We start from the raw sequence: 22744 nt of genomic DNA, 5'->3' as shown, positions 1-22744 counted from the left end.
GCCTTTATATAAAGGTGGAGAATCTGAACTGAGGGTAAAAGACCAATGGTTATCTTGCCTTTGACACATTTCTGGGACACCTAATTCTAAACAGTTTGCACCTTCATTTCTTGAGTTATTTCACCACAATACATTATAGAAAGCTGAGGGTAATGCAAATAGTTCCTATCCATTGAAATGCAAGCAGGTTGGCCTGGTGGAATACAGTTGGCTGTTTCACTTGGTATTTGACAGCATTCCCAACTGGCTATAAGCTACTAGAATTCTCCTTGGAATCCCTGTACCATCTTAATGTTCACTTCTTTGCTAATTAGGAAGATTAAATTATTTACAAGTGTTCATTTCATGTTTTTGAATAATGATTTTTCTTTTAAAAAAAAGCTACCCTTAAATAGGTGATTATGCATGTGTCTACAGCAGATTACCACTTATATTTGATGCTCAACATTCCAAAGAGCAGATTTCAGTTTACTATTTTAAATAAATCCTAAGATAAGTTTTCTTTCTCTTTTAGCTTCAGACAAGCTTGACTGAACCAATGACGTTATCCAAATCCATCTCTCTTCCTCGTAGTGCCTACTGGCATCATATTACTCGTCAGAACAGCGTTGGAGAAATCTACAGTTTGCAAGGCAAGTAACTTTAAAATAATAGAGGAGCATAACTTCATTATCTTCCAGGAGATGCACAGATTGCTCTGTATTTATGTTGCTTGCTTTTCCTCCATTTCCATTCATCAGCCTCTCTGACTGCAGTCGTAGCTCCAAGATGTCTTTTAACAGCTATCATTTCACACACTCACGGTATCAAAATTCCAAAAATTACTGCAAGAATGAAAGACCCAAGTTGGCATAAGACCTTGACTAAAACATTCAAAGCACCTGATCAGATGCTAAAAGTAGATGTTTCATGCCATGTTTCACACAGGTTTTCTTTTTTTAAGAATCTTTTATGCTTAATAGGATTAAGTGTCAATTCAGGAGCTGACTTTAGGCTCACTAATACAATGCTACATAAACCCATCCACGAAGTTTTAAGGTTTAGCCAAATCCTTGTCCTAGAAACCCTTTGGAAAGGGTGCAAAGTGAAAGGGGCCAAGTATAAATGCTTTGCTTCTGGTTTTTCCTAATGATAAAGGACCAATTAACTGACATAGGAATGACTTGCCCAGGAAATCAAATTAGTAGATAACATGCATTTGATCAACAGTAGCAGAAACCCCAGTGTCAGTCATTGTCTTCCCATTCCTTCTCTTTTAAAATGAATCATCTTATCCTTCAAATACAATATTCACCCTGGAGGAAGCAAGAAAGTGAGCAAAATAGGGATATAACACACAGATAGACACCTTTATTCATCTAACAAGCATTTATTGATTGCCATAGGCTGGAACACAGTAAGCATCCAGTATGTGCTTGGTGAAATGATGACCAATTATTCTTTTCCACATGGTTAGGAATTAAGAATGTTTTTTCCTTTCATATTTTAGCTTCAACACATATTAACAATACTAAATGCTTTAACAAAATACTCTTATTAAAAGAAACTGAAATAATGTATTTTTATAGCAATATTTGCTTTCCAGGGTTTCAAACCTAGACTAATGGAATTTTTTCAGTGAGAATTAGTGGTTAAAGTTATATTCTGCAAGGGAAAGCAGTAGGAACGACTTTAGTCACTTACTCAAGGCAGTTGCGTTTCATAGTTTAAATGGCCACTTAAATGAATATTTTAATGGCTTCTATGCCCAACTTGTATCTAAGACATAGTCATTGTCATTCGCAATACCTGTTCTTATGAGTCCTTAATAGAATAAGGACTAGAAAGTTGAGGAAACAAAGGGAACTGGTTTGGCAATTTCAAGAATTAGAGAAGAGACATTGTCCCAGGGTTCTGCCTCACCTGGTCAATGCCAGTGACCACATGCTGAAGTAGTTTGAATCATGATCATGGAAAATTAACCTTGCCCTTTCCTGTGTAGGATTATAAAATAGCTCTGGTATAAGATATTTGTATTTGAAATGAACCTATGCATATATATTTGCTAAGGGAAACATAAAACTAATGAATATTTGAATTTGAAAATTAAAACTACCAAATTTCTAAGTGAAACCAAAATTGTGAGTGGTTAATACAAAGAGTTGGGAATGAGGTGGACAGCTATGTAATAGTAACTGTTTTTCATAAATAATTTGGTCTGTCATTCCAGAAAATAAATGATGGTTGTTTACACAGTCACACAAAGGAAGCTTTTAACTGAAGGGAGAGTTAACATTTACACTGATATCCAATCTCAGAAATAATGTTAATTTGCATACCAAAATAAACACAATAACTGACTGGAATACTCATGATTTATTGCACTATTACTAATTTCCAATAAAGTTAGTGCTTGAATTGCCTTATGAATTTTAATGAACAATTTATTTATGTGGTCTCTATATCACACTTTTCTCTGGTTAACTGATCTTTTGTATAACAGACAATAAACATTGACTAAGATAATTACTGTAGGTCAAGTATATAGGAAAGATAATGTAAATTACATCTCACTATTCTGTGGGTTTACTTTTGATACTGCATTTTTCAGAGAACAATATTTTGTAAAACTATTATTTTACATACATATAGTCTTGTTTTATAGGTAAATAAAGCATATGTTTTATTTATATGTGAAACAGCATATTTTATGGTATGTATTATATGTTATATATTATATATAATATTTACATATGGATTATATATATAAAGAGAGAGAACTGTCTAGATTATCAAATAGGTAGAAAATAAATAAATAGGATGTATGTAGCTAGATTGCAGATAATAGATAAATAGATGTAAGCCTGTTAGTGATACTTGGACAATGGTGACATTTTTTTCTCCTTTTGTCCTATTGTAAAATTAAGCAACTAACAAGAAGCCTCAGTAGTTGTTTTTTTTTATTGGTCTATACCCTCTTGGAATCAGGGCAAAGTAAAACTACTGAACAAGGGAGAAGTAAAAATAAAAGCAATGAATCTTGGTTTCCACATATGTCTACATGGCTTTCACAAACTGTGTGTAAAGGGAGGTCATCTTGCCTCTCACTTCCTCTGTGGAGCTCCCTGAAGTGTAACCACTTCTTTTTCATGAAGAGGAGAATGTAGTTGCTGCACTGTCACTGTGGATTTTACAGAGCCCAAGTGAAGCTGGTGACATGGGTGTCATTAGCATCAGGTAAGCTGTAGGTAGCACTAAAAGTGCAAACTCATTTTCAGAATTTTCTCATCAGATTTTTTCCATTCTAACTGTGAAGGTGTGAGCAATATGAATTAAATTCAGCAGGCAGTTATTCAGAAGGTAAAGGAGGAAACTTCTATGTATTTAAACTTTAATAGATCTGGATTCATTAGTAAGCAGCACATGTACTCTAGTACTAACTGAAAAAAATTTATGGTGTGGAAACAAATCTATTCTTTATTAAGACTTACCTGTAACTTATCTGTTACCCTCAAAGCTTCACACTTAATTCCATTTTGCTGTATTCATTTCTGCCATCTGTTGCTAGACACTTTTAAAGACAGATGTATCACTAGTCAGATACATATACTTAATGAGTGGAGAACAAGTACCATGGGATCAGCCTGATCTTTTAGACTACTCCCAGAAGTGTGCTCTAAACGAGTAAGATGTTATGGCTGCCCTGTTGTACTCCAGGAGCCCGAGTCAAAAGACGGAGAAAATTGAATCATTAGCTTCTAACAAGTGCCTCTCCTAAGTACTAGACCATTACTGCATAAGCCACCGCCAAGTGGCTCATGGTAAGTCAAGTTAGACCATCTCTTCTTGGAGAACTGGCAAAGAGTTTCCTTTTCTCTGTTTTTGCCAGATAATAAGGATAATTGATTTGTAGTAAGAGTTAATTTTCTATTTAGATTTCACTTACTTCCTGTGCATCTGTGAAAAATGTTTATGTCACACACATACAAAAGATGTCATCTAGACTTAAGGAAGCCTAAATTGTTGAAGGTAGGAAAACATGATTTTGAATCTTGACTCAGAAGTGTTTGTTTTCACCCTATACCAATATTAACTCAAAATGGATCAAGGATCTTAATATCAGACCACAAACTCTAAAGTTGATACAGGAAAGAGTAGGAAATACTCTGGAGTTAGTAGGTATAGGTAAGAACTTTCTCAACGGAACCCCAGCAGCACAGCAACTAAGAGATAGCATAGATAAATGGGACTTCATAAAACTAAAAAAGTTCTGTTCATCAAAAGAAATGGTCTCTAAACTGAAGAGAACACCCACAGAGTGGGAGAAAATGTTTGCCAGCTACAAATCAGACAAAGGACTGATAACCAGAATATATAGGGAACTTAAAAAACTAAATTCTCCAGAAACTAATGAACCAATTAAAGAAATGGGCAAGTGAACTAAACAGAACTTTCTCAAAAGAAGAAATTCAAATGGCCAGAAAACACATGAAAAAATGCTCACCATCTCTAGCAATAAAGGAAATGCAAATTAAAACCACAGTAAGATTCCACCTCACCCCTGTTAGAATAACCATCATTAGCAACACCACCAACAACAGGTGTTGGTGAAGATGCGGGGAAAAAGGAACCCACTTACACTGTTGGTGGGAATGTAAACTAGTACAACCACTCTGGAAAAAAATTTGGAGGCTACTTAAAAAGCTAGACATCGATCTACCATTTGATCCAGCAATACCACTCTTGGGGATATACCCAAAAGACTGTGACACAGGTTACTCCAGAGGCACCTGCACACCCATGTTTATTGCAGCACTATTCACAATAGCCAAGTTATGGAAACAGCCAAGATGCCCCACCACTGACAAATGGATTAAGAAAATGTGGTATCTATACACAATGGAATTTTATGCAGCCATGAAGAGGAACGAAATGTTGTCATTTGCTGGTAAATGGATGGAACGGAGAAAATCATTCTGAGTGAGGTTAGCCTGGCCCAAAAGACCAAAAATCATATGTTCTCCCTCATATGCGGACATTAGATCAAGAGCAAACACAACAAGGGGATTGGACTTTGAGCACATGATAAAAGCGAGAGCACACAAGGGAGGGGTGAGGATAGGTGAGACACCTAAAAAATTAGCTAGTATTTGTTGCCCTTAACGCAGAGAAACTAAAGCAGATACCTTAAAAGCAACTGAGGCCAATAGGAAAAGGGGAACAGGAACTAGAGAAAAGGTTAGATCAAAAAGAATTAACCTAGAAGGTAACACCCACGCACAGGAAATCAATGTGAGTCAATGCCCTGTGTAGCTATCCTTATCTCAACCAGCAAAAACCCTTGTTCCTTCCTATTATTGCTTATACTCTCTCTACAACAAAATTAGAGATAAGGGCAAAATAGTTTCTGCCAGGTATTGAGGGGGTGCGGGGGAGAGGGAGGGGGCGGAGTAGTGGTAAGGGAGGGGTGGGGGCAGGGGGAAGAAATGAACCAAGCATTTTATGCACTTATGAATAATAAAACAATAAAAATTTTTAAAAAAGAAGTGTTTGTTTAAAACCTACTATTTGTTTAATACTCCCAAAACTGTGACTTTAGTTTTAAAGCCTTGGACAATATGGAGAGAGAGAGAGAGAGAGAGAATAAGGAAAGAAACGAAGACATCAGATTGGCGAGTTTTTCTTACTTTGGGATTCACCTTGACTTTGAATCACCATTCATCGCATTTAGATAACAGGATCTGTGAAGATAATGAAAGAATTTGTTGAAAGTTACAAAGTAACCTAGTGAAAATCATTGATGTGACCAGGTCTATTATAGCAGTCCATGACTCTGTTGAATACAAAAATGAATTAACAACACCTTGCAGGAAGCTCCCCGGCACTGCAGTCAACACCACCTCCTTTAGAGGGAGACCTGAGGAATAGCATCCAGGTCTATCTGTAGCCTGTGCTGGGCAGCGTGTCTTCCTTGTGCATGGTTGGGTCATGGTTGGCATATCTGCTTCTTGCTTCAGGGTTATTTTCACTGACCACAGAGACCTACTACAGCTCACCTTTGTTTTGGCAAGCATAGAAACTGCTGGGAAAGCTGTAGCTCTGTCGCTTTAACTGACAGCTCACTTTCTGTGCTCCACTGCTGCTCTCCCACTGGGCTTAGTTCTTCCTCAATAAACTGTAATGATGAGAATGTGAGCTGAAAATGGTCCCCAGTGAGTGGTTTATGGGACTATGTGCTATTCTTAAATTTCCCCTGATATATGTAATCTCTTCTTTTCACACAAAATTAGATGGAATACACTTTGCCTCATTTTTGAACGGTTTGAACTACTGCACTCTCTGAATCAAATATGATCTGGTGTACACCTTCTGCAAAGGAGGAAGCTACTGCTATTAACACTGATTAATATCCACATAGCAGCTCTGAATTGTGGGCCTCCTTCTGCCCTCTGTACGTCTGTAATTAAGCTACCGACCACTGGTGTCAGCACCTAAGCTTACCTAATTACACAGAAGGCATTTGATGCTCACCGAAAGGGCATCTGTGACTCCAATGTCTCAGAAGGACAGGATGAAAATAGGCAATTAGAATTAGAGGTAACCTTCAGGAAATGCTAAACAGATTTCTACCACAGATTAGTGAGGTAAATCAAGGGATGTGTTTGTTCTTTACTCAGCTATGACCCTCTGTCCTTTATTGTCCACTTAGTTTCAAGTTTTCATTGTACATAAGTTGTTTCTGTTGAGATTTTTCTGTTTAAAATTTCATAATAAGGTGTTTTCCAGATTTCAAAGTTGATTAAAAAAAAGCCTCCTGAAAGTTGGAAACTTATACAGAGATTTGCAACAGCTTGCACAGGTTCAAGCTGCCATTGTTCCGGTATTTGGGGTACGCATTTTCAGACGAATTGTTTGTGCAGCCAGGAGTAAACAAGTGAATCCCACACAGGCCCAAGCCTGCTCGTGGAAATTTGACCCTTAGAAATATGAGCTATTTTCTGGAAGCAGCACTTTCTGTCTATTAAAGTATATTTATGGACATTTACTGCATATCTTTACTTTAAGAGTGGTAAGTCAAAAACAAAAGAATGCCTTCTCTGGGTGTTACTTTTTTGAGATTAAATCAATTGCTCCCCAAAGTAGACACCATAAAAATGCAAAAAATAGTCCTACTGTGAAATGATTCTTGTCTCCTGCAGTCACAATTATGCAGTCCCTCTATACCTTGCTCATGTGTAACTTTGTATCACTGTGTTTGCTTAAAAAATTGCTTCTTATGCTGGATTACCATGAATGATTTTCTAATTCTCATGGCTCAGCCCAATGATGAAGCTCAACTTTTGTGAAGAGACACCATCCATCGATGTTAGAGTCTTTGATTTTGAAGTGAAATAAACCCGAGTTTGACTATTAAGTATACCACTGCTGAGTTGTGTGACTTTGAGTAATTAATCTTTCTAAGCTTCGTTCTATTCATCTCTAAAATGAGGATGTTAGTATCTTCCTACCATACCATGTTGATTAAATAGAATTGTCCACATAAGGTATTCAATGATTCTCAATGTACAAAAAAAGTAAGTTAAATTCCACTGAGAAGTTCCTTTTCCATACATACTAATATTGTAACTAATTTAAAATTTTTGTTAGCATAAGTTAATTGCACAAAAGGGTTTTGTTTTGATATTTATACATATAAATACTATACTTTGATCAAATTCACTTCATCTTTATCATGCTTTCTTAACCCCCTCTCTCCTCCTCTCTCCTTTTTAACAGTTAGTGATTTTCATTATGTTATTTTCATAAATATACATTTTAAAATCATAATACAGAGCTTCTGTTATGCATTTGGAATTTTGTTTGATTCTGAGAACTTTATAAAAATCTCATTTTAAGAAATGCCTTCCTGCCTAGTGAGCTTGACAAATATGAGGCCCTGAGTTCAAGCCCCAGTACCACCAAAAATAGATGATTTCTAGTTTTTAAAATTCTAGTAAATCCAAAATTGGGTTCTGTGACTGAAGCCAGTAATCCTATCCCAGGCAGAAAAGTTGGGGAGACCCAGTCTCAATGGAAAACTCTGGCATGATGGACTCACTTGACATCCCAGGTACAACAGGAAGTGTAAAATAGAAAGACCCCAGTCCAGGCAAAAAGCGAGACCCTATCTCAAAAATAACCAGAACAAAAAAGGGCCGGAGGCATGGCTCAAGTAGTAGAGCACCTGTCTAGCAAGAGTGAGGCTCTATGTTTAAACTCTAGTACTTGAAAAAAAAAAGATTCTAGACAAACTAAATCTAAGTCTCACCCTAACCCTAAATTTTCACTGCAAAAAAAAAAGTGTTAAGTCTTCATTTATGTTCCTATTCCTCCCAGCAGAGTGTGAAAAAGACATTGCACCAAGCTTAGCATCACTCAGTCCAGGTATCCTAAGGAAAACCAGAACCTCTTTTTCAGGAGGCCAAAGAGTTGAAAAACTCCGGGCAGGACGTCACCCAGCTCAGTGCAGGGGCAGTGCCCCCTCCTCCATCCAAAACTGATTCTTGCTGATTATTTTACCCTGGGTGCTGCGAAGCCTCTCAGAGAACATTCTTCTGATGCAAGGCTAGTCTCTCTTCCATGTGCAATGGTTGTGTGCTCTCACATGGTCATCCTACTGACCACACTGGAAGCGAGCAGCAAGATTTACATTGCTAAGTGTGCTTTCCTGATACAGCACAAAGCAAGTTCTGAAGATGACTCACCAAGTGAAATAAACCATAACCTTTCATTTTTTTTACCATACTGCAAGAGTAATTACTAAAAAATAAAAGATGAAGAGTTACTGATGTTTTATTGGACTAGTATAATCTACCAATGGTTTACTAAAATAAATTGCTTTATTATTCAATTCAAATCTGAAAATGATGTTTCTATTTGATCTCTGAACTTCACTCTTCTCCATCAAACCTCCCCCACTGAATTATTTAAATATGATAGGTAACATATTAAGTTCTATGTTAATCGAATATTATGGAGATAATATTTTTTTTCAGAAAGAAACACTGTATCTAATACTAGTTCAGAGAAAAGGTAGTCTAACCAGATTAATTAATATAGGTAGATATTTACATAGACATGTTAATACAGATAGTGGCTCAGCTGTCTTTATCATGTACATGTGTTTGTGCATGTACACAGAGAGAGAGAGAGAGAAGTGTTTGACTCTACTAGCTCACCATGTATTGCTTTCTTCAAAATAGTGCCTGTAAGGTTAAACTTCACAAATTATAAACTACCTAGAGAGAAAAATGTTCAGTAATCTTTTTTCCCCCATCCTCTGTTTCTTGTTCCATTTCTTTAAGCCTTCCTTCCATCTCTGGCTCTTCTACTAGATGTACTCAATCCCTAGACATATACATAATAAATGTACATCCCTGCCTTTATCTTCCTCTGTCTGCCAAACAGAGAAGACAGTGTTCCAGAAACTTGATAGTGATGGGAGGGTAAGAAAAGATGAGAAACATCAGAAAATTAGCATCATTCAAATTATGCTTGCCAGAGAATCAACTGCAGAGTTGATACAGCTATAAGCCTTCACTGAAGTTCCTGCCCGACAGATACTAACTAAAAGTTTGTTTCATCAAATTTCAAACATCCTATGTTGATTTTATATCCTGCTACCTTGCTATAGGTATTGATGGCCTCATAAAGTATGTTAGGTCGTTTTCCTTCCCTTTCTATTTCGTGGAACACTCTAAGGAGGGTTGGTGTCAGTTCTTTAATGGTCTGATAGAATTCAGCAGAGAATCCATCAGGTCCTGGACTTTTCTTTTTGGGGAGACTCTTGATTGCTGCTTCAATTTCATTTTGTGTTATAGGTCTATTCAGGTGATTAATTTCCTCTTGGTTCAGTTTTGGATGATCATATGTATCTAGAAATCTGTCCATTTCTTTTAGATTTTCAAATTTATTTGAATATAGGTTCTCAAAGTAGTCTCTGATGATTTCCTGGACTTCTGTGGTGTTTGTTGTTATCTCCCCTTTTGTATTCCTGATTCTACTAATTTGGGGTTTTTCTCTCCTCATTTTAGTCAGGTTTGCCAGGGGTCTGTCGATCTTCTTTATTTTTTCAAAGAACCAACTTTTTGTTTCATTAATTCTTTGTATGGCTTTTTTTGGTTTCTATTTCATTGATTTCAGCTCTATTTTTATAATTTCTCTTCTATTTGTTTTGGGATTTGCTTGTTCTTGTTTTTTGAGGAGTTTGAGATGTATCATTAGGTCATTGATTTGGGATCTTTCAGTATTTTTAATATATGCACTCATGGCTATAAACTTTCCTCTCAGGACTGCCTTTGCTGTGTCCCATAGGTTCCGGTAGGTTGTGTTTTCATTTTCATTGACTTCCAGGAACTTTTTAATTTCCTCTTTTATTTCATCAATGACCCATTGTTCATTAAGCAATGAGTTATTCAGTTTCAAGCTGTTTGCATGTTTTTTTGTCTTTATGTTTGTTGTTGAGTTCTGGTTTTATTGCATTGTGATCAGATAGAATGCATGGTATAATTTCTATTTTCTTATGTTTGCTGAGGCTTGCTTTGTGCCCTAGGATATGATCTATTTTGGAGAAGGTATCATGGGCTGTTGAGAAGAATGTATATTGTGTAGAAGTTGGATGAAATGTTCTATAGACATCAAGTAGGTCCATTTGATCTATTGTATATTTTAGACCTAGGATTTCCTTATTGATTTTTTGTTTGGATGACCTCTCTATTGATGATAATGGGGTGTTAAAGTCTCCCACAATCCCTGTGTTGGAGTTTATATATGCTTTTAGGTCCTTCAGGGTATGTTTGATGAAATTGGGTGCATTGACATTGGGTGCATATAGGTTGATAATTATTATTTCCTTTTGGTCTATTTCCTCTTTTATTAGTATGGAATGTCCTTCTTTATTTCTTTTAATCAATGTAGGTTGAAGTGTACTTTGTCAGAGATAAGTATTACTACTCCTGCCTGTTTTCGGGGGCCATTGGCTTGGTAAATCTTCTTCCAGCCTTTAATACTAAGCCTGTGCTTATTTCTGTCAGTGAGATGGGTCTCCTGTAAGCAACAAATTGTTGGATATTCCTTTTTAATTCATTTTGTCAAAAGGTGCCTTTTGATGGGTGAATTAAGTCCATTAACATTAAGTGTTAGTACTGATAGGTATGTGGTGATTCCTGTCATTTAGTTGTCTTAGTTGTTTGAAGGTTTGATTGTGTGTACCTACGTTGAGGTTACTCTCTACTTTCCTGCTTTTTCTTTTCAGTTTGGTGCTGCCTGCCCCTTTATGGTTATGTTGGGTTTCACTTTCCCTTGAAGAATCTTTTGTAGAGGTGGCTTTGTGGTCACATATTGTTTTAGTTTCTGCTTATCATGGAAGACTTTTATTGCTCCATCTATTTTGAATGATAGTTTTGCTGGGTAGAGTATCCTGAGGTTGAAGTTATTTTCATTCAGTGCCTGGAAGATCTCACCCCACGTTCTTATTGCTTTTAATGTTTCTGTTGAGAAGTCTGCTGTGATTTTCATGGGTTTACCTTTGTATGTTATTTGTTTTTTCTTTCTTACAGCCTTCAGTATTCTTTCTTGGGTCTCTGCTTTTTGTTTTAATGATAATATCCCGTGGGGTAGTTCTATTTTGGTCTGGTCTGTTTGGTGTCCTGGAGGCCTCTTACATCTGTTTGGGAATATCTTTCTCTAGATTTGGGAAATTTCTGTTATTATTTTGTTGAATATATTACACATTCCCTTTGCTTGCACCTCTTCTCCTTCTTCGATGCCAATGAGTCTCAGGTTTGGTCTTTTGATGGAGTCGGTGAGTTCTTGCATTTTCTTTTCACAGGTCTTGAGTTGTGTAACTAATTGTTCTTTGGTTTTTCCTTTAATTACCATTTCATCTTCAAGTTCTGAGATTCTGTCTTCTGTTTGTTCTATTCTGCTGGATTGGCCTTCCATTTTGTTTTGCAATTCTGTTTTGTTCTTTTTTCTGAGGTTTTCCATATCCTGAGTTGTTTCCTCTTTAATGTTGTCTATTTTTGTCCTGAGTTCATTTATCTCTTTATTAATCGTGTTCTCTGTTTCACTTTTATGTTTTCACAGTGCTTCTATGGTTTCTTTTATTTCTTCTTGTGCTTTTTCAAATTCTCTATTTTTGTTGTCTTGGAATTTCTTAAATGTCTCCTGTACATTTTGGGTGACCATATCCAGTATCATTTTTACAAAATTCTCTTTGATTACCTGTAGCATTTCTTCTTTTAGATTATTCTTGTGGGCTTCATTGGGTTCTTTGGCATAGTTTATCTTCATTTTGTTGGAGTCTGGATCTGAGTATCTGTTTCCTTCATTTCCCTCTGGTTCCTGTACTAATTTTTTGCTGTGGGGAAACTGGTTTCCCTGTTTTTTCTGTCTTCCTGTCATTGCTCTTAGTGTTGTTATTGTCCCTGTACTGTGTGCAATTAGGTATTTTCTAGCTTGTAATAATAAATGGTAATATTTAGAATGGAAGGGTGAGAGGAGATGGAAAGCAAAGAAGTTAAAGAAAAAGGGAAAAACAAACAAACAAGTAGAAAAAAACAAAACCAAGAAACAAACAAAAAGTTTCAAAGATATAAACAGGGAGAGATAGTGTACTAATCAACAGTAAGCTGAACAGGCATTAGAGAGACAGAGAGAGGATTGAAAATAAAAAATAAATAAATAAATGAAAAAAAATCTCCAAGTTCAAATGCAGTAAAGTTTCAGTCTTAATAATTTTGGTGTTAGCCCCTCAGCCTCCAATCCTGGAGATGGTGTCTCAGAAGTAGTTCTGTCATTGGCTCATCAAAGGGGAAATAAACCAAACCAAACAAAACAACACAAAACAAAAAAAAACCACAAAGTGTCCCAAGCTCAAATGCAATACAGTTGCAGTAAGTTTTTCAGCATGCAGTTGTAGTTTGGTTGTTGTCTCATCAAAGGAAGAGAGAAAAAAAAGAGTCTGGAGACAGTTCTGTGAATGGCTATCTGTGGCTGTGGCTTGCCTGACCACTGCTGTCAGCTTGCTGTTGCTGGAGGCATTATTTATGCAGATCTCTGGAGTGAGCTTAGCACTCACCTGGCCCCTCAGGCTTTGTTTACTCAGAGTTCTCCTGGGCGAGCCACTGCTACAAGCTTTCCCCTTTCCAAGCACACTGAGGGAGGTGACACTGCACCAGCTTTCTCAGGCCTGCGTGTTTATTTACAATTCACATAGGAAGTGGGTCTTCCCCCCTCTCCTGTGGAGTTTTCCTCCCACTGCCACTTTTATAAGCTTTCCCACTCCTGATTGCTGGGTGTGTGCCACCGCTCCTGTCCCCCCCCATTCAGCACTCAGGGTGCCCCACCCTCTTTGCTACGTGTCGTTTTTGTTGCTATTGCTTATTATTCAGGTTTTTTTTCTTTTTTCCCTGGGTGGGGGTTGGTCTGCCCAGGGGGCTATGCTGATCTGGCCCAGGGTTGTTGTGGGAGTACCACGTGCAGCTTAGCTCACCTTGTGGTCTGCATCTTCCCAAGCCATCTGGGCACTGCCATCTGGCATCGGCCTGGGGGCCCTCCTGGTTTCTCCATTTAACGTGAAGTGGAGATGCTCTGTGCAGGCTGGAGATGTAGAGGAGTCAAAGTTTTGCCTCTTCTCAGTGTTTTTTCCTGTAAGGTGTAGCTCCAGCATCTCTCCAAGATTTTACTTTAGGAGGCATGCTTTCTGCTTCCTCCCTCTAGCCTCCAACTTGGAATCCCTCCCAGTTTAATTCCTATATGCTAATAATGAACTGCCTGAAAAGGAAATTAATAAAATCATCCCATTTATAATAGCAGCAAAAAAAAAATAAAATGCTTAAGAATAAACTTACCTAAAGAGGTGAAAGACTGGTACAGTGAAAATATAAAGCAATCATGGAAGAAATGAGAGTGAACAAAAATAAATGGAAGGAGTTCTTGTGTTCATGGATTGAAAGTCTTAATATTGTTAAATTGTCCATACTACCAAAACAATTCATGCAGTCAATGTAATCCCTACCAAAATACTGATGGTATTTTTTTCTATAGTAGAAAAAGTTCTAAAATTTATGTGGAACCACAAAGATCCCTAAATAACCAAAACAATTAGGAAAGAACAAAGATTCAGGAATCACATTCATGATTTCAAACTATATGTCAAAGCTATAGTAATTAAAGCAGTGTATATAAAACAATAAGACAAAGACAGACTTAGAACCAATGAAACATAATAGAAATCCCAGAAATGCATTTAGAAATATAACAGCCAACTGATCTTCTACTAGGGTACCAAAAATACACAATAAGAAAAGGACAGTTTCTTAAACACATGATGCTGGTGGAGAAACTGGATATCAACTTATAAAAACATGAAATTGAACCTTGTCTTGTACCATATATAGAAATCAACCCAAACTTAATGAGACTTAAAAGTAAGATTTAAAACCATAAAACTCCTAGAACATGACAGACAAACTTCCTGGTACTGGTCATGACAGCAATTTCATGAATATGACCTGGAAGGACAGGAAAAGAAAGCAAAAATAGGTAAAAGGGATTACATTAAGTCAAAAAGCTTCTCCACAGCCAAGAAAACAATCAATATACTGAAAAATCAACCTAAAGAATGAGGGAAGTATTTGCAAACTACACATCTGGTAAGGAGTTTATACGAAAAATATACAGGAACTCCTATAAATCAAGAACAAAAAACATAAAAACCTTATTTTAAAAAGGGCAAAGGACTTGAATAGGTATTTCTCTAAAGAAGACATACTAGTATCAACTCAAAGTGGATTAAGGACCTTAACGTCATACCTAAGACCTTGAAGCTAGTACAGGAAAAGGCAGGGAATATGCTGAAAGCAATAGGTTTTGGTGAGGACTTCCTCAATAGAACCCCAGAAGCCCAGCAACTAAGAGAAAGGATTGACAAATGAGACTACATGAAATTAAAAAGCTTCTGCATGACAAAAGAAATGGTCTTTAAATTGAAGAGGCTGCCCACAGAATAAGAGAAAATCTTTGCCAGCTATACATCTGACAAGGGTTTGATAACCAGAATACACAGAGAGCTCAAAAAACTAAACTTCCAAAAATTCAATGACCCAATGAAGAAATTGGCAAAAGAACTGAACAGAGCTTTCTCAAAGGAAGAAGCACAAATAGCTGAAAAATACATGGAGAAGTCCTCAACATCCATGGCCATGAAGGAAATGCAAATCAAACCACACTAAGATTCAATCTCACTCCTATTAAAATGACTACCATCAAGAATACAAACATCAAGAACACCAACAATAACAAATGTTGGAGAGGGTATGGAGAAAAAGGAGCTCTCATACACTGCTGATGGGAATCTAAATTAGTACAGCCACAATGGAAAACAATATGGAGGCTCCTCAAAAAACTAAAAATAGAACTGCCATGTGATCCAGTAATTCCATTCTTATGGATATACCCAAAAGGATGTAAGTCAGGTTACAACAAAGGCACCTGCACACACATGTTTATTGCAACATTATTCACAATAGCTAAGCTTTGGAAGCAGTCAAGATTCCACACAACTGATGAATACATTAAGAAAATGTGGTGTTTATATACAATGGAATTTTATTCAGCCACAAAGAATGAAATTTTGTCATTGGCGGGTGAATGGATGGAATTGGGAATTAACATCTTAAGTAAAGTTAGTCAGGCTCAGAAGGTCAAAAATCACAGGTTCTCCCCCATCTGCAGATTACAGACCTAAAACAAATGCATCAATATTATGGGTCATGGGTCACACTAAGGGGAGGCTATGCAAATGAGGGATAGGACAATGGAAGGAAATGAAAAACTTGAATGTGGTTAATGTGCTCACAGTATGGGAATAAATATAGAAATTTTAAACTGGCCGGGGTCACCATAGGTAGCAGACTAGGGAGGAGTGAAGACGACTGGAAGAGGTGAATCAATTGGGGCTGTGGTATACATATGCATGGGAACAACACAAGGAAACTCCCTGTGTAGCTATCTTTACCTAAAACTAGCAAAACATCATGTTTCTTGTTTTATCTTTTATGTGTTTCTTCTACAAAATCAGAGAACAGAAGGGTGGGCGGTTGGCACCAGTGGGAGGGGGAGGTGGTGGGGAAAGGGATAGGAGGGTGAATATGGTGCAAATAATGAATACACATGTATGCAAATGCAAAAATGACACCTGTTGAAACTGTTCCAGGAATCAGGAGAGGAGGGATGGGGGAGAGAAGTGGAGGGGAGGAATTCAAGTATTTGCTACATTGAAGAACCTTTGTAAATGCTACAATGTACCCACATCCAGCACAGCAATAAAAATTAAATTAAAAAGGAGGAAGATGAAAAAGAAGACATATTAATAGCCAACAAGTATATGAAAAGGTGTTCAATATCACAAATTCAGACAAATGCATACCAAAATCACAATGAGATGTCAATTCACACCTGTAAGGATACTTATTATATATACATGTTTAAAAGTGTATATATATATATATATATATAATATACATGTATATAGATGTAGATATACATGTACATTATATATATGTATGTGTGTATATATATGCATTATACATATATGTGTGTGTATATGTATATGTATACATATATAAATATTTATATACACACAGTGAGAGAGAGAGAGGAAAGATAGAGGAGGAGAGGGAGAAGAAAGTATTGGAGGGAATGTAGAGAAATTGTAACCCTGTACTAGTAGAAATACGAAATGGTATAGCCTCTATGGAAGATTGTATAGGTGTTCTTAAAAGAAATTAAAAATAGAACCACTGTAAAATTTAGTAATTTCACCCATGGAACTGACTTACCTCACATAACATGATGTCTCCAATTCCATCTATTTACCTGTGAATGTTACAAAATCGATTTGTAGTACCAAGAATCATATTCCTTCAGGTGTATCCATAAAGTGGTATTCCTAGAATATATGGCAGATCAGTTTATAGCAGATCTATGTTTAGGTTTTAAAGAAGCCTTCATATTGTTTGCTGTACTGGTTGAACTAGTTTACATTCCCACCAGCAGTGTAAAGTGTTCCTCTTTCCCCACAGCCTTGCCAACATTTGTTGTTGGTGATGTTCTAGATGGTAGCAATACTAACAGGAGTGAGGTGGAATTGTAGTGTGGTTTTGATTTGCATTTCCTTTATGGCCAGGAATGGTGAACATTTTATCATGTTATTGTTAGCCATTTGGTCTTCTTCCATTGAAAAAGCTCTGTTCAGTTCTTTTGCCCATTTCTTTATTGGTTCATGGTTTTGGGGGGAATTTAGTTTGTTGAACTCCCCGTATATTCTGGTTATCAGTCCTTTGTCTGATGTATAGTGAGCTAAGATTTTCTCCCATTGTGTGGGTGGTCTTTTCAATTTAGAGACCATTTCTTTTGTTATACAGAAGCTTTTTAATTTCATGTAGTGCTATTTGTCAATCTTTTCTCTTAGTTCTACTGAGGAAGTCCTTGCCTATACCTGTTACTTCCAGAGTATTCCCTGCTCTTTCCTGTGCCAACTGCAAGGTCCTTAATCCACTTTGAATTGATACCAGTACAGGGTGACAGGCATGGATCTAGTTTCAGTTTTCTGCAGGCAGATAATTACTTTTCCTAGCAACATTTGTTGAAGAGGCCGTCTTTTCTCCATCGTATGTTTTTGGCACCTTTGTCAAACATTAAGTGGGCATAGCTGTGTGAATTCATATCCAAGTCTTCTATTCTGTTCCACTGGTCTTCATATCTGTGTTTGTGCGAGTACCATGCTGTTTTTATTGCTATGGCTTTGTAGTATAGTTTGAAGTTGGATATTGTAATACTTCCAGCATTGTTCTTTTTGCTTGGTATTGCCTTGGCTATTCTCAGACCTATGTGTTTCCAAATGAACTTTAAGGCTGATTTTTCAATCTCTGTGATGAATGTTACTGGGATTTTAATGAGAATTGCATTGAACATATAGATTGCTTTTGGTAGTATAGCCATTTTTACCATGTTGATTCTGCCAATCCATGAGCATGGGAGATCTTTCCATCTTCTGTAGTCTTCCTCAATCTCTTTCTTCAGTGTTTTGTAGTTCTCCTTGTAGAGGTCATTTACATCCTCTGTTAAGTTCATTCCTAGGTGTTTGATTTTTTTTTTTTTGAGGCTATTGTAAATGGAATTGTTTTCCTATATTCTTTCTCAGTCTGTTCATTGTTGCTGTATAGAACGGCTACAGATTTTATAAGTTGATTTTCTATCCTGATACTTTGCTGAAGATGTTTATGGAGTCTAGGAGTTTTTGACTGGAGTTTTTTGGGTCTTTAAGGTATAAGATCATGTTATCTCTGAATAGGGGTAGTTTAACTACTTATTTGCCTATTTGTATTCCTTTTATTTCTTCTTCTTGCCTTATTGCTCTGGCTAGGAATTGCAGGACTATGTTAAATAGGAGTGGAGAGAGTGGGCATCCTTGTCTTGTTCCTAACTTTAGGGGAAATGGTCTCAGCTTTTCCCCATTAAGTGTGATGTTGGCTATAGGTTTGTCATATACAGCCTGTATAATGTTGAGGTGCATTTCTTCTATTCCTAGTTTTCTTAGAGCTTTTATCATGAAATGGTGTTGAATCTTATCCAAGGCTTTTTCTGTGTCTGTTGAGATGATCAAGTTGTTTTGTCTTTGCTTTTATTAGTGTGCTATATTACATTTAATGATTTGTTGAACCATCCCTGCATGCCTGGGATGAAGCCGACTTGGTCATGGTGAATGATCTTTCTGATATGTTGTTGGATTTGGTTTGTCATTATTTTATTGAGGATTTTTACATCAATGTTCATTAAGGAGGTTGGTCTGTAGTTCTCCTTTTTGGTTGGGTCCTTGTCCAGTTTTGGGATGAGTGTAATACTGGCTTCATAGAATGAGTTAAGCAGTACTCCTTCCCTTTCTATTTCATGAAGAAGTTTAAGGAGAGTTTGTATCAGTTCTTTAAATGTCTGGTAGAATTCAGTGGAGAATCTATCAGGTCCTGAACTTTTCTTTTTTGGGAAACTCTTTATTTCTAAGAAAAATTTTTGATGTAATTGACCTCAATAGCAATAGGACAGGTGCTCTCTCTCCCCCCTCTCTGTCTTTCTCTCTCTCCCACCCTTCTCCCCATCCCTCCATTCTGTGTGTGTTCTGTGTGTGTGTGTGTTTAGTATGCTACTCTAGCATAGTTAATTTGACTTAATGTTTAGAAGGATCTTAAGTGGTTTTCTTCTTAGTAAATTATTCTATGAGCATGCAATTAGTTTTGGTGAACACAATCTACTTTTTTCATACAGAACATTAAACAATCAACACGTTTTGCTATGTATGAAAGTTTATTATGCTCTTGAATCAACAAATCATCAACAAAGTATCAAATTGAGCTGAGATTTTAAATGAAAATCATATGATCATGTTTTATACACTCCAAAGCATCCAGGATGGGAAAAGCTCTGTATTTCTTGTTACCTTGTTTTTCAATGGCCACAAGGATGTGGATACTTACAGGCTGTGCTCTGTAAGCCATGAATAGAAGTTGTAGGATTTCTTAATTTAACCTATGGAATTTCCATTGATGTTTCTGCTTGCTGGATGATGGATGGCTATTTGTAGGAAATACTATGGTGTCCACTGTGTCTTTGCCATACTGAAAACAATTCAGCTACCAAGACAAAAAACTGAAATAGTTTCCAAATTCCAACTGATTATCTGCTTATTCCTTCACATTTTTCAAAGGAGACTGTCAGAAGATAATTTTCCTTGACTTAATTTGTGCTCTTCAGAGAAGGTTTTTCTTTAGTGTCATTTAGTGCCTTTTCAAAACAAGAATAAAGAGGTTCTAGTCGGTAAGCTTGACTGATGTTTTCTTCTGTGACATTTCCTGAATTTCTTGAAGAAAATATACCTTGAGTATACACACATCACTTCCATCTGTTCATGAATACTCCTATGTGCAAAACTATCCACATCTTGAAATAAACCAGTTCTGGTCTTACCATCAGTGTTCATCATAAGTATCTTGTCTGTGACCTGAAAAAAATGTTAGAGTTGTCTTAATTTATTTATCATGACATGATCTATTTATCTCCTAGGCATGGTATCATTTAGAAAGCCAAAACTACAGTAGGTAAAATTTATGCAAATCAATATACCTGCAAACTTCACAGATATTTTTGTATTTCCCAAATGATCATTTCAGCTACACATAGAGAATCTAGGCATAAAAGTACATTTAAAATGGTGTTACATAGGATTATATAATTATGGTCACTTAAGTTTTGTAAATGAGAGTGATTGAAATTGTTACATCACTGAATTTGTGCAAAATCTGTAAAAATTTCAAAATTTGTGGTTTTCTCTGTCAAAAAAAAACCTTATTAAAAAAGTTTCCTTTTCATTGGCTATCTTGTCCTGACAAATACTTTTGAAAGAAAACTTTTCTTTAAATATGTTTTCTTACAAAAGAGATTTTACTGAAAAAAAAGAGGGGCTTTTCCCCCAAGAATTGATCAGTTCAGTATTAACACTTGTAATATGGAATTAGCCTAGGAAAAAATAAAAAGCCAGAAAAAAAATGCTATGACAGTTCTAGGATAGCCTACAGTTAACAAAGTCTCTTATTTACTGCAGAAAAGACATAGAAATGTTAGAATAAACACAGGGACTATAGAAAGAATAGATGTTTTGAAGAAGTAAGCTTCTGTTTTGCTGTCAATGGCTGGAGAATTTTTCTAAGAAAATCTGAAGTTACCTGAAAATTCAATTTTCTAAAGCTTCATACATCTTCCTAAAGAAACTATGTCAGGAATTAGTTGCACAAAGATGAAAGATGGAGTTGTGTTTCATTAAATCATTGCAAAATAATCCTGTTTTTACAATACATCAAAGCAGGTCACAGATGATTTAAAACAGGAGCTTGCTGTTCACTCACATTCCTCTCCTGAGTACCATTCATTCTCTTTCCTTCCTGTGCGTACCTAGGTGCTCATTGCAGTAGCTACCCTGTGCCTTGTAGCTCATGAACTTTGGAAGAAATAGACAGCCCCTGGCTTCCAGGAACAGCCAGACCGGTGGCCTTAAATAGAACATTTTATTTACTTAATCAGAGGCATTGGTTCAGGGGTAGACATATGAGTCAGGAAATGAAATAAACTTGCATCCAAGTGCATCTTAGACTTTTTGTCAGGCATACTCTTGCTTACCAGCCAGGCTTATGGAGAAAACAGACAGCTCTGTCTATAGCCGACTCCCAACCTATGTTCACAAACATGGCCAAAGTAGGAAATCTGGTACAGGAGCAGTGCCATCTAGTACAATAACCACTGCGACTGGCTCCAGAGCACATAAGCTGTGACTTGTTCAGAGAAGTGCTGTTAGCGTGACACACACACCAGATTTGAAGATTTAGCATTAAAATGTATCTTACAAGCTATTTTAATATTGATTTCACTTTGAACTGATAATATTGGGTGTTTTTGTTTTTTGTTTTATTTTCTTTTTTATTGGCATATATTAATTGCACAAAAAGACTTCATTTTGGTATGTTCATACATGCATATCAAATTCACCCCTGTATTTACTGTCGCCCTTTCTTATCTTCCTCCCCCTTTTTATAATTGTAATGGGTTTCATTATTCTATTTTCATACATGCTTATAAAGTACTTCAATTACATTTACTACCCCATCACTCTCTCCTTATCTCCTCCCTCTCTCCCACTGATCTTGCCCTCCAAAACAGCCACCTTCTTATGTACCTGTCTTTTTCTTTTAGGTCTAGATTCTGCATATGAGAGAAAGTGTGCTTTGTTTCTTTCTGATTCTGGCTTATTTTAGCATGATGATCTCTTCCATCTATTTTCCTGCAAATGACATAATGTAATTCTTCTTTATGACTGAATAATACTCCATCGTTCTGAATATGATGGATAAAATATGCTACCGAAATTAATTTCACCTCTTCCTTTTTGTATTTTTATTGTGACTATTAATAAACGTAACATTCTCTTGTGGCTCATACTTGTGTGGCCAGCACTCTTGAATAGAGCAAGTCAGATACTGACTATGTTCTTGAGTGGTCAGACCCGCCAACCTTGACATCTACTTCACGTCTGCATTTTCTACAGACCTTTGTCAAGATTCTTTTAAAATCACTCTGGATTTACATTCCTAACTGCTTATAGTCAAAAGCACTCAGATCTCTGCTCTGTGATTTTATATTTCTGCACTTGTTTACATTTAGATTTATTTAAAAATATAAGGGCTTGAACCAAATTTTTCTTTAATGTTATGATTATTTTCAGTTAATGTTACTTATTATTTTAAAGGTCATAAAATTCTGGTGCAATTATGTTTCTAAATTTGTATTTAAAATATCAAAAGTTCAGAAAAGAAATTAAACTATTTCTGTGTCTTTGTTACTGTCACTAACATTACAGTAAATTACAAGCTAATTTTTATATGAAAATCACATAAATATAAATAGGCATGATAAAATTTATATTCTAAAGTAAGAATTTCATGATTCTTAGATGTGAAATATAGATTTGTTAAATTGTTAGCTTTACCCTAAACAAAACATCATGCATTTTGTATGGGTTTTCTTAAATACATAAATAAAATATTGTCATAACAGTGCAATATCAAAGAGCATATTTTCTTATTAATTTCATATAAAATATTATAATGCATTTGTATGC

At 36.2% G+C, this 22744-nt stretch overlaps 1 protein-coding gene across 1 annotated transcript in view; it reads left to right on the top strand.

Moving 5' to 3' along the window:
* Window positions 1–22744, top strand: part of Dok6 (docking protein 6) — a 485956-nt gene that overhangs the window by 402157 nt on the left and 61055 nt on the right. The window contains exon 7 of the mRNA XM_074069662.1: window positions 515–632. Within this exon, the coding sequence (XP_073925763.1) occupies window positions 515–632 (118 nt within the window). The remainder of the gene's footprint in view (window positions 1–514; window positions 633–22744) is intronic.

The sequence above is a fragment of the Castor canadensis genome, chromosome 4 (genome assembly GCF_047511655.1).
Source record: "Castor canadensis chromosome 4, mCasCan1.hap1v2, whole genome shotgun sequence".
In the NCBI taxonomy this organism is placed as follows: domain Eukaryota; kingdom Metazoa; phylum Chordata; class Mammalia; order Rodentia; family Castoridae; genus Castor; species Castor canadensis.
The sequence above is the reverse complement of the archived record's forward strand: the minus strand, read 5'-3'. Positions and strand labels throughout refer to the sequence as shown.